We start from the raw sequence: 15,956 nt of genomic DNA on the forward strand, positions 1-15,956 counted from the left end.
AGTGGTAAATTTATAGATAAGAAAAGTGATAAAGGGGCAGGGATGTGGAGGGTGGGGGGAAATGATTTCAGAATGTCTTTTAAAGAAACAGCTTGAGAGCCTCAAAGGCATTTTCTTTTACCTGGTTCCCAGTCCATTTGTCACCATCCTCCAAATGTGTGTGGCTGGCGGTCTGTGTAGACCACTGTTTCTGGCAGGGGTTTCGCTCTTGGCCATGGAGGTGTTTGTCTTCACACTTTCAGTCGTGCCTTCTTCTTTCCAAGAGAATCCCTTCATTTAGGGAACATACGGAACTGTGGTTTTTGCTGTCAGTGACAGAAACTTGGTGAATCCTTAGTATGTGTTACAAATGAAAGTAAATAGGATAAGTGGAGAGGTATGTACTCTTTTGGGGGATGGCAAATTTCAGCTTCAATAAATTATAGTTGCTTTCATTATAACAAAGGATTTTTGCTTTTAATGATTTTTGAAATGTTTCTATGGGCCCTAGACACAATAAAACTTCTAGAGCGAAGAGGTTTTTATTCTTGTTTTTTTTTTTATTATTGAACCTAGGTGTTTTCCCCCAGTTTTTTTTTTTTTTTTTTTTTTTTTTGGCGGCGGTGGGGGGGAGTCTGTGAAATCATCAAGGTCAGAGAGTTTTGTCTTACGCATATTTGTATCTTCAATTTCTGGCACGTGATGGACCATCAACAGGAGTCTGATAGTAGATTCATGTGGATAGTGAATGAGTAGTAATGGCTAGTGATGACCAGTAGCCTCAGTATATATTTAATTTATCTGAAAAAAATGACAAAAAGTTCGGAGACAAGGCTGGTTTGGGTAAAACTTACTGGTTATGAGTTTTTTTAGATGGAGATTACTGTTGAATTGACCAAGAGTGTGTACCCGTGACTAATGAGATGAAATTAAGCAAAAGGAAAATGTGAGCTGAACACCAAGAAATATTTTCAGTAGATGAGGATGGGATTAAGTCAGGCAGAGGAGTCCCAGTGGAAGTGGCCGGGGGACATTTAACACCATGCATGTCACTTAAGGCTGCGGTGAACTTACACAATTTACTAGAGACTGACTCTGGCTTTGGCAGGGTGATAAATGGGACCATATCTCTAGTCTCATTGATTCTCTTTCTTACACGGGTATACATTCACAGCCTCCCATCCCCTATGGACAGAATTTATGTGTGTGTTAAATTTTCTGATTATGGTTTTCTTTTTTTTCCAGAAAACACTCTTTTCAGAGCATCTCCTGGTATCATCAGAAATGTCCTCCTTAAGTGGGAAAGTCCAAACTGTTTTGGGCCTGGTAGAGCCAGGCAAACTGGGCCGCACTCTGACCCACGAACATTTGACAATGACCTTTGACTGCTGTTACTACCCACCTCCTCCACGTTACGAAGCTACCTCCGAAGAACCTATTATGATGAAAAATTTATTTTGGATTCAAAAGAACCCTTATTCCCATAAGGAGAATCTTCAGCTGAATCAGGAGACGGAAGCCATCAGGGAAGAACTGTTGTATTTTAAAGCCAACGGTGGAGGGGCTTTGGTCGAGAACACTACTGTTGGCATCAGCCGAGACGTGAAGACTTTGAAGTGGCTTGCCGAAGAGACCGGCGTCCATATCATATCTGGAGCTGGATTTTATGTGGACGCAACTCACTCTCCAGACACCAGAGCCATGTCAGTGGAACAGGTAAGAAGCCCCAAGTTGTTCAGCAATGTTTGCACGTAAACTCAGAAAAGCCAGAACTCCAGACGTCGGATTACCCCTGTGTGTCACCTACATTTGGAGAATGTCACTGACTCAGAGGTAGCTGGGCATGCTACAGAAGTTTGCTAGCTAGCAAAGGCATCTGCCAGTTGGGACCCAAATTAGGAACATTTCATTTCGTGAAGAAAAAAAGTGTGAAGGAAGGAGCTCTTAACCCACTGGTCACTGGAAAACCCAAAGTGTGAACGCTTAGATTTGTATGTATTGTGTCTGTGCTCAGTGGTGGTGCCACAGTCTGTTTGTAAACCTCATTTTTCCATTATAAACTTCAGTTATGTAACCTCAATTTTCTTGTTGGATTTTATAATAACCAGCAATAAAAATTCACTGCAGGGTGAAACTTGGCAGGCAGAGACTTGGCGCATTTGCGAATATGTTTCCTTCTTTTACAAAACAGGAGGGGTGGTGCAAGAAAATCCATTCCTGTTTTTGTTATCATATGATCTGAGGCAAGAATGGGCAGAAGGAAGTAAATCTTTCAGAGATAAAAAGAAAGAATTAACCACAAGTCTTTTTTGCATATACATGTGCTCTCTTTCTGTGATAGTAACTTAATGTGTTTATACATACTGTATTCATTTGTACGTGTCTTCCATTATCTGCTTGATAGGCAAGGAATGTCACCCATAGTGTTTGCAAAGAATCAGTCAATTATTAAAATCTTCATATTTCAAAGCTTTATTTGCATGATTTTCCAATCAGCCCGTTATGTTTTTATATGTCTATTATTTGAAGACTATCCTGAAGTCAGCTATCATACATTCTTCCAACCACTCTTAGTAGTAAATATACATATGAACCAAAAAATATGATATTAATATCATGTGCTGTGACTCTCCTATGCTGTATGGGACCAAGGGCTGCATAAATAAGGGAGAACTAAAGAATCAGTTAATACAGTGGACGTATGTTCAAGGGCAGTCTTTTTACGCTCTAGATGTTCCTCAGGTTAAATTACAGTTTGTTTTTTTTTCTCATCTGAATGTACTTGCATGAAGTCACATCTTTTTCCCTATAGCTTTCTAAAGCCCCAAATTTCTTGTGAAATAATCACAGTAAGATATTATTGAGTCTTTGATTTAGAATAACTTGTGGAATTTGAGACTTGGCCTTTCTCATTGGCCAGTATTCGCTGAATGGATGTCGAGCAGATTTTTTAAAGCACGAATGACGAAATGATTAAATTTCATTCCCACACTGTGGTGACTATGGGTTGATAAATTCCACAATCTGTAAAGTATCTTCTTTCCCACTCTTCCTTAGCTTACTGATGTCCTCATTAATGAAATTCTCCATGGAGCTGATGGAACTAGCATCAAGTGTGGGGTCATTGGAGAAATTGGTTGCTCCTGGCCTCTGGCAGAGAGTGAGAAGAAGGTTCTTCAGGCAACAGCTCATGCTCAGGCTCAGCTCGGCTGTCCTGTTATTATTCATCCTGGAAGGAACCCAAGCGCACCATTTCAGATTATCCGAGTGTTGCAAGAAGCAGGTGTAGACGTCTCCAAAACGGTTATGTCCCACATTGATAGGTAAGCAGACTATCTCCAAATAAGTCCCAAGGCACCAGATGATTATGGATGATCAAATAAATAGTATCGTCAGATTAATGAAATACTAATCACTTAGAGAAAACCACTAACTACCTGGATGATAGTATTTATAATGTTTTGCAATAGACATCAATAAAAGTCGTTGCTGCCATTTTTGTGTCCCGACTCTGGGTCTGTTAGTGTCCTAGGTATTTTGTGTAAATAATTCCTTTTAATTTACTGAGTCCTCCCCAACTCTTCATAATAACTGTCTCTATGCACGTTGTCTCTGATATTACAGTAGGTGCCAATTGTACATGCTCAGTATTTGTCAGTTGGGGGATAAATTTCTCTGCAAATATAGAAGGAAGGGAAAGTGAATGGTTTCACCCTGAGAAGAAAACCATAAATGTAAACATTCAAGTTTGCTGTTGTGACTGGTGGTTTGAATCCTCTGAATTTTGCAAATGCAATTAGAAAACATGATAGTAATAGGTATAATGATTTGTCTGGCAGTATTCTTAGTTTTCTACAGCTGCTATCACAAATTAGAAGACACTGGGTGACTTAAAATACAGAAATTTCTTTCTCACAGTTCTGGGGGCCAGACTCTGAGATGAAGGTGCTGGTGGGACTGTACTTGTTCAAAGCCTCCAGGGGAAAAACTACCTTCCTTCTTCCTTCCGTTGTCGGGTTGTTCCAGACATTCTTGGCTCGCGGCCGTATAACTTCAGTTTCTGCCTCTTTCTTCACATGGCTTCTTCCTATCTGTCTATGTCTTCTCTTTTATTTCTTAGAAGGACACATCACTAGATTTAGTGTCTACCCAGATAACCCGGAATGATCTCATCCCGAGACCCTTTGCTTCATCACAACGGCAAAGACTCTTTTCCCAAAGAGGATCATTTTCAGAGGTGCAGGGGTTAAAACATGGACAGATCTTTTTGGAGTCCACCACTCAACCCCCAACACATTATATTAGATGTGTAGGAGCAAGCAGAATAAATGACTATCTGAACAGGTGTTGACCACAGTTTGTTTTATGAAAAGGCCTGACAGTGTTGCAAAGGCTAGACATTAGCCTTTGATTAACGAATTAAATTGATTAAGGAATTAACACAGTACAAATGAGACTAATAATACATTACAATTACTTCTATCTTGTACATTGGAATAAAGCCATATCAACAGACTGGTAAATTCTCATAATCACACCTGGCATTCAGCTATTTAATAAACTCACAGTCCTACAGAATGTACTGAAACAATGCTTCTACTTAATAGAAATATTATAAAAGCCTGTGCTGAGAAAAGTAAGTGATAGCTGTGGCAGAATAGAGAAGCCAATATTAATGGAGAGACTGAGAACATCAAGGTAAAGGCAATTTTCCTGGCAACTGGGTTAGTATCAAGAACAGTACATACGTGGCTATTTTCAAACTCTTCTGGTCATACTGATAAAATACAGGGATGCTTCTAGATCCCCGTCGTAGACATAGTGCACCACAGTATGAAGAAGAGACTCTTTGGACCCAGAGACACCTGCTTTTGAATCTTCACTCTACCATGTGCCATGAGATCTAGGGTAGGTTCATGCGAATTTAAAATAATGTATTTGATCATGTTACCTTTGATGATACAGAACATACGTAGTGTCTCTAATCAAGAAAGATGATTCTTTAATACTCATTAAACAATGTGAAGTATGTCATGCAAACGAGCAAGATATATTTTAAATTTCATAAATATTTCTTAGGTTCTTGGAAACATTTGTATCCTGCTACGATTATGCTCTCTATAGGTCCATTAGACTACAGTTATTAAATTAACCATGTTCAAATATTGTATATTCCTACTGATTTTGTGACTGCCCAACTGATTGATTACAAAAAGCAGTATGTTAAAATCTATTACAGTGGATTTTTAGCTTCTGATTGCGTGTGTGTGCGTGTGTGTGTGTGTGTGTGTGTGTGTGTGTATTTTGAAGCTATGCTGTCACAAGTTTTTTCACCTTCCTGGTGAATTGAAATGTATTTCAATGTATATTGAATTGCTTTATCTCTAGTAATTTGAGTAACGCTTTTTGTTTGAAAGGCTGTTTTATCTGATGCTAGTGCGACTATACTGATTTTTCTGTATTAGTTTTATAATTCAGATGTGTTTTACATAAGGGGCATGTGGCTGGGTTTGGGATCTTACCCAGTCTCTTCTTTTATATAAAAAATTCAGTTTACATACATTGACCATGTTTACTAAAATGTTTACCCCACCTTTTCTTTTTGTCATAGTTTATGTCATTCTTTCTTGATGTCTTTTACTGATTTTTTTCACCTCCTTATTTTATCTTTCCCCTTTAATACTTTGGAAGGTATATACACTATTTCTATCCTATCAGTGGTTATGATAGAAAATGTAACATGTATCAAATGTAACATATCAAATTTTAAATATAATAAATTTCTTACCAACCTTCCTGGTAATACAAAGACCCTAGAACCTTTCAATTTCAATCATCTACCATCTAAGTTTTATACTGTTTTTTTTCCAGAATGTGTGTCTATTTTCTTTTTCTAATCCCAGTGATTAGACACGATTTTACTATCATAAGACATATTGAGGTCACTGTATATTTAGATTTGCCTTTCTGCTGGCAATTTTCTTTGCTCACCATTTACTCTTACATCTCAGGTCTTTATCCTTGAATTTCCTAAGGTACATCATTTGAAGATCCTTTGATGTGTATCTGTTTTGGTAATAAAAACTTAGCATATAGGTATCTGAGAATGCCTTCATTCCTTCATTCATAAGAGGTAATCAAATGGAAAAGGCAATTTATCATAATTAATTAAAATATACAATTCTAATTAAAAGTTAGTTTTTCTAAGCCCTTTAAAGATATTCCATTTTCAACTGAAATATGGTACTGCCGTTCATAAGTCGGCTGAATCTAATTATGCTTCCTTTGAAGTAACGTGCCTTTTTCTTTCTGTTTTTAACCTGTCTCTGGTAGTCTGTATTTGCACTATGATCTATCTCAGTGTGAAATTCTTTTTATGGCGTATGCTTGGGATTCCTGGATATGAAAATGTAGTTTTCATTGTTTCTGGAAAACTTTAGCCATTGTCTCTTTGAATATCACTCTATCTGTATCTTCTTGGTTATTTGCATCATAAACTCCAATTTGATACATGTAGGGTCTTATTACCTGTTCTGCAGGTCTCTTAACATCTCCTTCATATTTCCATCCATTTGCATATTTGAACTATTTTTCTTAAAGTTCTATCTTCCTATTTACTACTTCCCTCTCCAGCAAAATCAATCTGTTGCCTAGCCTATCAATTTGGTTTACAGTATTAAGAATAGGGGTACCTGGGTGGCTCACTTGGTTAAGGGTCTCACCCTTGATCTTGGCTCAGATCATGATCTCACGATTCATGAGTTCGAGCCCCACATCAGGCTCTGCACTCACAGTGCAGAGCCCGCTTGGGATTCTGTCTCTCCCTCTCTCTGCCCCTTCCCAGCTTGTTCTCTCTCTCTCTCTCTCAAAATAAATAAATAAACTTAAAAAAAAATAAGAACATAAAACTTAAAACCGTAGTCTTTTCAAAAAAAATTCTATAAGTTCTATTTGTTTACTTTTTACATCTGCTTGGTTAATTCTGATAATTTCTTTTTCCTTCAATATGTTTACAATTAAATCTTTAAAAAATATTAAACATATAGGGGCGCCTGGGTGGCTCAGTTGGTTGAGCGGCCGACTTCAGCTCAGGTCATGATCTCACAGCTCGTGAGTTCAAGCCCCGTGTCGGGCTCTGTGCTGACAGTTCAGAGACTGGAGCCTGCTTCGGATTCTGTGTCTCCCTCTCTCTCTGCCCCTAACCCACTCTCATTCTTTCTCTGTCTCTCTCAAAAATAAAAATAAACATTAAAAAAATTAACAAAATATTAAACATACCGTATTTACCTTGTAATCAATAAATCTAATTTCTAAGGCCTGATTTTATAGTTTGTTGGTTCTTCTGGCTTTTATTCATGTGAGGTTATTTTCTCATATTAAAAAAATGTTATCGTGATCTTGGATTCCTTGGAAATTATTATGAGTCCTAGGTTAGAAGGTTTTTTTTCCCATTTGTTTGTTTGTTTGTTTTGTTTGTTTCTTATAGGCAGTTAGGGGGCATTGCCAATCTGGTTCTACTTTAGATTCAATTTTTGTAAATAAAAAAAATGTTTATTTATGGCAACATGCTCATAGTATAAAATTTACCATTGTACCCATTTTGAGGTATCAAGTTCAACGGTGTTGTGCAACCAATCTCCAGAACTCTTTTCATCTTGCAAAACTGAAACTCTGTACCCATTGAACAACAACTCCCCACTTCTCCTCCCCACTGGCCATGGCACCTACCATTCTATGAATCTGATGACTCCAGGTACCTCCTTCAAGTCATACAGTATTTTTTGTATGTGTGTGACTGCTTAAACTTTTGACTTGAAGAGTTTCGAACCACACAGGTTCTATGAATTCTGTCCCCTAAACTCAGTGAGTGTGGGCTTGTGGTTATGGATTCTCACTGGAGACATTTTTTCTCACTCTGCTTCCCTTTCACCAGAAGACAATACTGAGAAAGGCATATCACCAAAGACTCCCTCTGTGAACCAGGTTTTTACCTATTCTGCCCACATGGGTAGTGTCTGGGGTGAGGGAGCCCTCCCTTTATGTACTGATGGGAACTGTGTTCTCCAATTTACTTCCTGCCTTATCCAGGCTGGGCTCTGTCTCCCTTTTGTCCATTAACCTACCCCTCTCCCCCACCTGCCAGGCAAATAAACACTCTAGGTCTCCCCTTACCTCTCAGTTTCTTTGCTCCCTTGTTGTTTCTGCCCCATGAGAAAGTCCTTTACTTCCCACCAGCCTAATCAAGCATTTAAAAATATGATTATTTTTCCCCTTTCATTATATTCAGTATTTTACATGCACTATGCTGGAGAGGCTTTCTCTGAACATTTAGTCCGCCATACTATTTGAACCGCCTTATGGTGATTCGTAAAGAAGAATCTTTCTAATTCTCTCTATAGTTAGATATGTAGGTAAGTTAGAAAATTATGCTTGGCCCTAGTAGAAAGTTAGCTTTTGTTGGAAATTGTGAAATAAATCTTAAGTCCTAGGACAGTAGGATAATTTTGCTCATAAGATCAAACAACATATATATGTACATATATGTGTGTGTGTGTGTGTGTGTGTATATATATATATATATATTTTTTTTTTTTTAAACTAACAAAGGTACATTATCTGATTTTCAGGGGTTGCCATCCCAGTGCCTCCCTCTAGAATAGCTCAGGATGGAACTGAGAGGTTGGCCCGGCATCAGACAGATTCAGAGCATCCTAGAAAATCCTGAGACCATTTCTCAAACAGCCACCCATTCTGTACCTATATTAGGGACTATGCAGGGTTCCAGTGCCTGAAATACATACAAGTAGGAACATTTCAGTGAGAGGCAACTGGGCAAAATGGCTTCAGAAAAAGTAGTGCATTTAGAAAAACAAACGGAATAAAGTAACAGAAAAAAAAAATAATCAGGGAGGCAGATGCCGGCAACTTTAGCTTTCTGATGTGGGTGTTCACAGCAAGACAGTTGCCAGGCTGACGTTTGACTAGGTCAGCCTTTCACAGACTCTCTGAGGTCTGCTGGGCTGTGCACGCAATCTGATCTGTACTGAAAGGGCAGCTTTCATAATGGGGACAAATCACAAAAGAGCATGTATTTCCTGCAACAAAATGCACAGACAACATACAAAAAAAGAAGAGCATTCTGAAAACAAGGCCTCCCAGGAAAACAAAACGGAACAAAACACAGAATCATTCCTTTCTCCCACCGTGCCGTTTTCGGCATAAAAGAGACGGTTCTGAACCCACCGTCTGTTCTGATTGCCAGGTAACCAGTAAAGGTGCTGGCTCGGCCCTGTGGCTGCTTTTAGAACACGGGGGTCTCCCCCAGGACTGGCGCTCAGCCTTGACCATGCGTAAAATTGGTGCATTTATGCCCTCAGAGGTAAGACTTCTATCATTTCAGAATACAAAATAAAATATTCCAGCATGGACACAATCACGTTAAAGCAGTGAAATATTTGGAAGGAATATAAATCTTCACTAGCATTCATGCATAAGGCATTTTATCTTAAAATGTATGTTTACACACACACACACACACACACACACACACACGCGCACACACACAATACAACACAACACAACAACAATAGCAAAACTGTTATCTACCTATCCAAAAGGAGCAGTTGGGACCCTGAGAGGGAAGAGTTAATGAATGGCAGACACCTCAGGACACCTCTGAACCACATTGTTGTCATGTGACCATTTGTGACCTGCTTACGGTCATTTACCTGGAGATAACAACCTGACAAGATAAATCTGCTTCGGTGTCTAGGCCCTCCCCTAACCATCTGTTCTCTTTAAGAAATATGGGTCTGTGGATGCGCCTATGGACTGCTGTGAATTTAGCCCTAGGGAACACTGCAGGGGGCTGTCCTTGACAGTTATAGTCACCCAAAGTCAACAGTTATTGGAAAATAACACCAGCACCTAAGTGTTCCTGTTTGGGTTGTTAATCCACAAAGGCTTTATGCCTTTTAATCATTTAGTATAATTTTACTCCCTGTTGAAACTCTATCTACATTTCCAGTTGGCATGTAATCACAGCCCTGTGTCTGCCCCTGGTCTAATATTTGGTGTATATGATTAAAGAGGATACCCCATGGATAGTCTCTTTGCAATTCATCTCCAAGGAAATTTTATCCTTAATGTACTATAGAGTAGCTGTAGGTATTTTTGTGACAACACAATTCTTTCATTACCAGTGAAAGTTGGGTAAAGCAATATGGCTGGAAGGCATTTGGGTACTAACTATTTACTGATTAAAGTTTGAGTCCCGGGGAGGGCAAAAGACAGGTGGCTATGCCTCCATCATTTTTCTACTTGGTTATCTATCTAACAAACCACAGAACTTTGATGGAAATCCAGGGCCCAGAGTCTGATTAGGGGCACAATAATAATCAAGTGTAGGAAAATAGCCCACCTCTCTCTTTGAAAATTGCTCCCTGTGGAAGGTAGAAGAATTTGACCCCAGGGTTCTGAAAGAAAAGGGAAAGCTCAGGGAATGGGCTAATAACACATTTTATTCTTCGTACCTCTGATTATTCATGCCAGATTCACCTCTTTATAGGTTACAATTTTGATATATTTTTTCATGCACTTAATTAGATGAAGTAAGCGGGTAGAATATTACTGCATTCATTCATTTATTCATTCACTCAACAAATATTTATTGAGCGCCTCATTACCATGTACCAGACAGTGGAAAGTAGCAGGGAACAACATATTCTCTGCCTTCAAAACGATTACTGAATTATGGGGCACCTGGGTGGCTCAGTCGGTTAAGCGTCCGACTTCGGCTCAGGTCACGATCTCGTGGTTTGTGAGTTCGAGCCCCGCCTCGGGCTCTGTGCTGACAGCTCAGAGCCTGGAGTCTGCTTCGGATTCTGTGTCTCCCTCTCTCTCTGCCCCTCCCATGCTCATGCTCTGTCTCTCTCTGTCTCTCAATAATAATAAATAAACATTAAAAAAATGATTACTGAATTATAATTATGGTGACTTTTAACCTTAAGGTTGCCTTTGAAAAGCCACAAAAAAATTATCCGGGATTCTTGGAACTGTACACTTTTAATTCCTAGGAATCCTAGTGAATTAACGTGAAACCATTCAAAAACAATTCCAGGCAAATGTTTTGCAAACTTAAATTGAGCAAAACATCCTTATATACTTAAATAGTACGGCATTTTAAAGAAAGAACAATTGGAATGCTATGCACATGAAATGGTTTATAACATTTAGAATCCTGCGTGTACAATGCTGTATTTCTTAACAGTTTATTATTAGCATTATGCATATGCATGCATTATGTGCATAAGTAGAGCATGCCTGAGAGGAATGAGTACACACATTGGATAGTATATACATTGTGCACATTATTTATAGTAAAGAGAACTTATTTAGTCATATTGGCTCAGATCCTACCATGGAGTGAAAAATTAAAGGAAACAGTTCAGGCCACAAAGTAGAGGCCTGACAAGCAAATGACAGTTTTTTTAAAAAGGAAATATTTACTAATAACACACCCCTTTTTAAAATTTACTAATGTCCTCTGATATTTCTTCTGCTATCTCTGTGGCAGATGACAGGAAAGAAAAACTAGAAAAAAGAAAAAAAAATAGATGCTTTGAAAGCATGTCATTATGGCCACATGTATATAACTTGTATGGTTGGGGCTGAATTTTATATCAAAGTCTACATTGGTTTGTAGGGAGCACTCACTGACACAGAAACACATACACCGAACACATATCAGGTTACCATTGTGTGAGGATATCGGCAAGTAACTACATCATCAATGTGTGTGTATCTATTTTCTTCTATATTCTATGCATGGGACAATGGAGAAACGGGGTACGGGCGTCATGTGGCTTAATTTCTAGTTCTGACAACAGCACTTATTTGCTTGGTCTTGAGAAAGTCACTGAAGCCTTCAAGTCCTTCTCATCTGTCAAAGGGGGTTAAGAAAAACTACTTCTAACCCTTAATGCATTATGTGCATTCCTCCCCTGTTATTGTTTACCATGGATTTCTTTTCATTGCAGGACCTATTCAATAAGAAAAAAACAAAGTGCAGACAAATGTTTGACAGATTGAAATGTAGCAGAACTTCTTTTTTTTTTAATACGAAATTTATTGTCAAATCAGTCCCCGTACAACACCCAGGGCTCATCCCAACAGGTGCCCTCCTCAGTGCCCATCACCCACCCTCCCCGCCCTCCCACCCCCCGTCAACCCTCAGTTTATTCTCAGTTTCTGAGAGTCTCTTATGGTTTGGCTCTCTCCCTCTCTAACTTTTTCTTTTTTCCTTCCCCTCTCCCATGGTAGAACTTCTTAATATACACGAGTAATGCCAAATAAAATGCAATTAAGTAATGCTGGTAATTGGTATTTGTGGAGTATCCCAAATCGTACTCTTTACAGACATTTGGGCAGATCAGCCCACGTCAGGGCCAAAGAAGGCATTGGTCAGATATTCTCTCCAGCACATTATACCCACCCAAAGCTCTACCGGTAATTTTTTTTTCTAAAGTAATTTCTCATGACTCTGACACCATTCCCATGAAATGTGACATTTTAACAAATAGGATTGCCATGTCTATGAGATTTATCTTTACTTTTCTCAATACCATCATTCCCTGAACTGTGGACCGCCTTACATGAAAAATGCAACCTCTTTTGTGCTAGGTGGCAGCTGGAAAGTTCATATGGTAAAAAGCTCTTCCTAGGGTATATAAACTGTGAAATGTATTTTAAAATAAAGTTTTAATTACATTTCGCAATTCAGAGCCAACTTCTGGTGTTAGTCTAATTTAAACAAGGGTTTTTCTCTCTTGCAGCCATCTGTTCTTTTTGCGTAAGCCTACCCTTAAGTCATAATATTGAAAGTGTGACGTCATTCCTTCTATGATGTCATTTAATATCTCTGCATGGTGTGGAACCAGGCAGGAGGAAGATGCTCGTTCAGATGTAGGTGACGGGGAATACAATGAATACATAACAATCTGAACTGTTTTTCTATTGCTTTTCATTCCCAGTGGTTTTCTAACATTGAAAAGACTGTGCTGTAAAAGTAATGCCTTAAGACACAAAAAGATAAGTGAATCTTTAAAATTCATACACGGAATAAACAAGTGTGTTCATGTGAATGCACCCTAATAATGGACGGTTTTGAGTTTGTGTGAAACCAAAGTTTCTGGGAAATATTTAATTGAAATAACAAATTATACTTGCTAACCACAGGCAATGTTTAGATCACACATTAAGAATCTGCCTTAGTCAGTAGGAGGCTTGCCTGGTCCCACAAATACATCTCGATAATACAGCAGCATAAATAACCCAGAAAATGACCCAAAGACTACCAGAACGAACTCTACCCTTAAAGGTAGAGAAGAGACCACATCAGAGAGGGTAGGAAGGATGGAGGCATGGTGTGGAACAAAAGGGACTCGCTGTCCTGAGGGGATGGGGGAGGCATCAGCGTGGAGAGGGGAGAGAAACAGACTATGACGATGTCGGGGAGGGCGGGGAGAGCCTGTACAGGGAAGACAAAAATCTCTGCAACACTTGACTTTGAAATCAAGAAGGGCCAACTTTTGTAAGTTCTTACAACCAGAGGGATTTAAAGCCTGGAATTTGAAAAATCAGAGGACTCAGTTCTGGGACAACCAAAGGGAGATAGGAAGCTGACTCCTTGTCCTTAAAGAGACAGCACAACAAGCAGCCCACGGAGATAGAGCCTGGAAGCGGCAGTTTGAAAAATGCCTGCAGCAAATGGGAAGGGAGCGCTATTTACCCATCTCAGAGCACGTCAGAGGGGCAGGGATCACCAGGAAGACCCCTTCAGGAACAAAGGGGCTGTCAGGTTCCATTTCCCACCCCGCCCCCCAGAATAAACACACAACCACCTGTGGGAACAAGCGTGACACTGCCACTGGCCACCTCACTCGCTTACACCAAGCCATGCCCACCTGTGCTTCAGTGGATCCGCTCTTCCCAGTCCTGCTTGCTTTAGTCCCAGTGCTGGGGTCCCCTCCCCCAGAAGAGCATTGCAAGCCTTGCCAACACCATGTCTCCTGACCGGCACACGTTGTGGGGCCTTGGTCCTGGCATCAGCGGCAGCAGGGGCAGCGGCCTGAAGGGAGGCCCTGCAGAAGCCCGAGCCACACTTTGTTAAAACCGTGTGCCCTGTCCATGCAGCCGCGGTTCCCGGCGTGCACCCTGTTAAAAGTGCGTGCCTCACGCCAGCCAGGGGCCCAACACTGCCCACAAGAGGCAAAGAGAGCCTCCGCAGACAGCTGACCTGAGAGAGAGAGCAGCCAGGGCACAACAGCAGGGCACATGCAACACATATAGGAGACACCTCCTGGAACGCCGGGTTCCGGGTAACACGGGACACTACAAGCCCTTTCAAAAGGCCGTTACTTTCAAGGACAGGGGATATAGTTGACTTTCCCAAGACACAGAAACAGATACAGAGAGGGAAACAAAAGGAAGAGACGGAGGAATATGTTCCAAATGAGAAAGACAGGACGACACTACAGCAAGAGATCTGAGCAAAACGGAGATAAATAATATACCTGATAGAGAATTTAAAGTACTGATCATAAAGATACTCGCCGGGCTTGAGAAAAGAGTGGCGGACCTCAGCGAGATCCTTAACAAAGAGATAAAAGAGAATGAATCAGAGATGAAGAACACAATAAATAAAATTTAAAAATATATACTAGTTGGAATAAACAGCAGGCTACAGGAATCAGAGGAATGAATTAGTGACCTAGAAGACAGAGTAATGGAAAGTAATCAAGATGAACAGATAAAAGAAAAAAATTTTGCAAAATGAGAATAGACTTAGGGAACCCAGTGACTCCATCAAGCATAATAATATTTACATAATAGGGGTCCCAAAAGAAGGAGAGAGGAAAGGAGGCAGAACATGTATTTGAAGAAATAATAGCTGAAAACTTCTGCAACCTAGGGAAGGAAACAGATATCCTGGTCTAGGAGGCACAGAAAATGCCTCACAAAATCAACACGAGGAGGTCCACACTGAGACACATAGTAATTGAAATGGTAAAAAGTACTGATAAAAAAAATCTTAAAAGCAACAACAAAAAAGACAGTTACATATAAGGGAAACCCCATAAGGCTATCAGCGGTTTTTTCAACAGAAACTTTGCAATCCAGAAAGGAGTGGTATGATATATTCAAAGTGCTGACAGAAGAAAAATCTGCAGCTAAGACTATTCTATCTAGCAAAGCTATTATTCAGAATAGAAGGAGAGATAAAGAGTTTCTCAGACAAACAAAAGGTAAGGAGTTTATGACCACTAATCCAGCCCTACAAGAAATGTTAAAGGGGACTCTTTGAGTAGAAAAGAAAGACGATAAGCAAAAGTAGGAAAAGTGAGAAACATAAAAGCAGTAAAAATAAGTACATCTGTAAAAATCAGCCAAGGGATTCACAAAATAAAAGGATATAAAATATGATACTATATCCCTAAAACATGAGATAGAGGGAAAGGAACAAAAAAAATGGGTTAAAACTTAAGCAACCATCAACTTAATGTAGATTGCTATATGCTGAAGATGTTATAAACAAACCTAAGAGTAACCACAAATCAAAAACCAGTAATAGATACGCAAAGATAAAGATAAAGGAATCCAAGTATATCACTAAGGAAAGCCAGCAAACCGTGAGAGAGGGCAAGAGAAGAAAGGATCAGAGAAAATCTACAGAAACAACCACAAAACAAGTAACAAAATGGCAATAAAAAATATATATCAATAATTACTTTGTATTTAATGAACTAAATGCTCTAATCAAAAGACATAGGGTGGCAGAAGGGATTAAATAAAACAGAAACGACAACAACAAAAAAACAAGACCCATCTATATGCTGCCTGCAAGAGACTCATTTTAGACCTAAAGAAATCTGCAGATTGAAAGTGAGGGAATGGAGAAACATCTTGCAAATGCATGT

At 39.5% G+C, this 15,956-nt stretch overlaps 1 protein-coding gene across 2 annotated transcripts in view; it reads left to right on the top strand.

The window, feature by feature from the left end:
• The first annotated feature begins 1,230 nt into the window (after nucleotides 1–1,230).
• PTER (phosphotriesterase related) overlaps nucleotides 1,231–15,956 on the top strand; it is a 33,843-nt gene continuing 19,117 nt past the window's right edge. The window contains exons 1-2 of one of the 2 annotated variants that reach the window (XM_047066235.1): nucleotides 1,231–1,695; nucleotides 3,037–3,302. In XM_047066235.1, the coding sequence (XP_046922191.1) occupies nucleotides 1,264–1,695; nucleotides 3,037–3,302 (698 nt within the window). In that variant the 5' untranslated portion in view covers nucleotides 1,231–1,263. The remainder of the gene's footprint in view (nucleotides 1,696–3,036; nucleotides 3,303–15,956) is intronic. The other variant, XM_047066234.1, reaches the window with a different exon arrangement.

Source organism: Lynx rufus, unplaced genomic scaffold, assembly GCF_022079265.1.
Source record: "Lynx rufus isolate CCGP_SWC_20201006 ecotype Redwood Valley unplaced genomic scaffold, mLynRuf1.p SCAF_7, whole genome shotgun sequence".
In the NCBI taxonomy this organism is placed as follows: domain Eukaryota; kingdom Metazoa; phylum Chordata; class Mammalia; order Carnivora; family Felidae; genus Lynx; species Lynx rufus.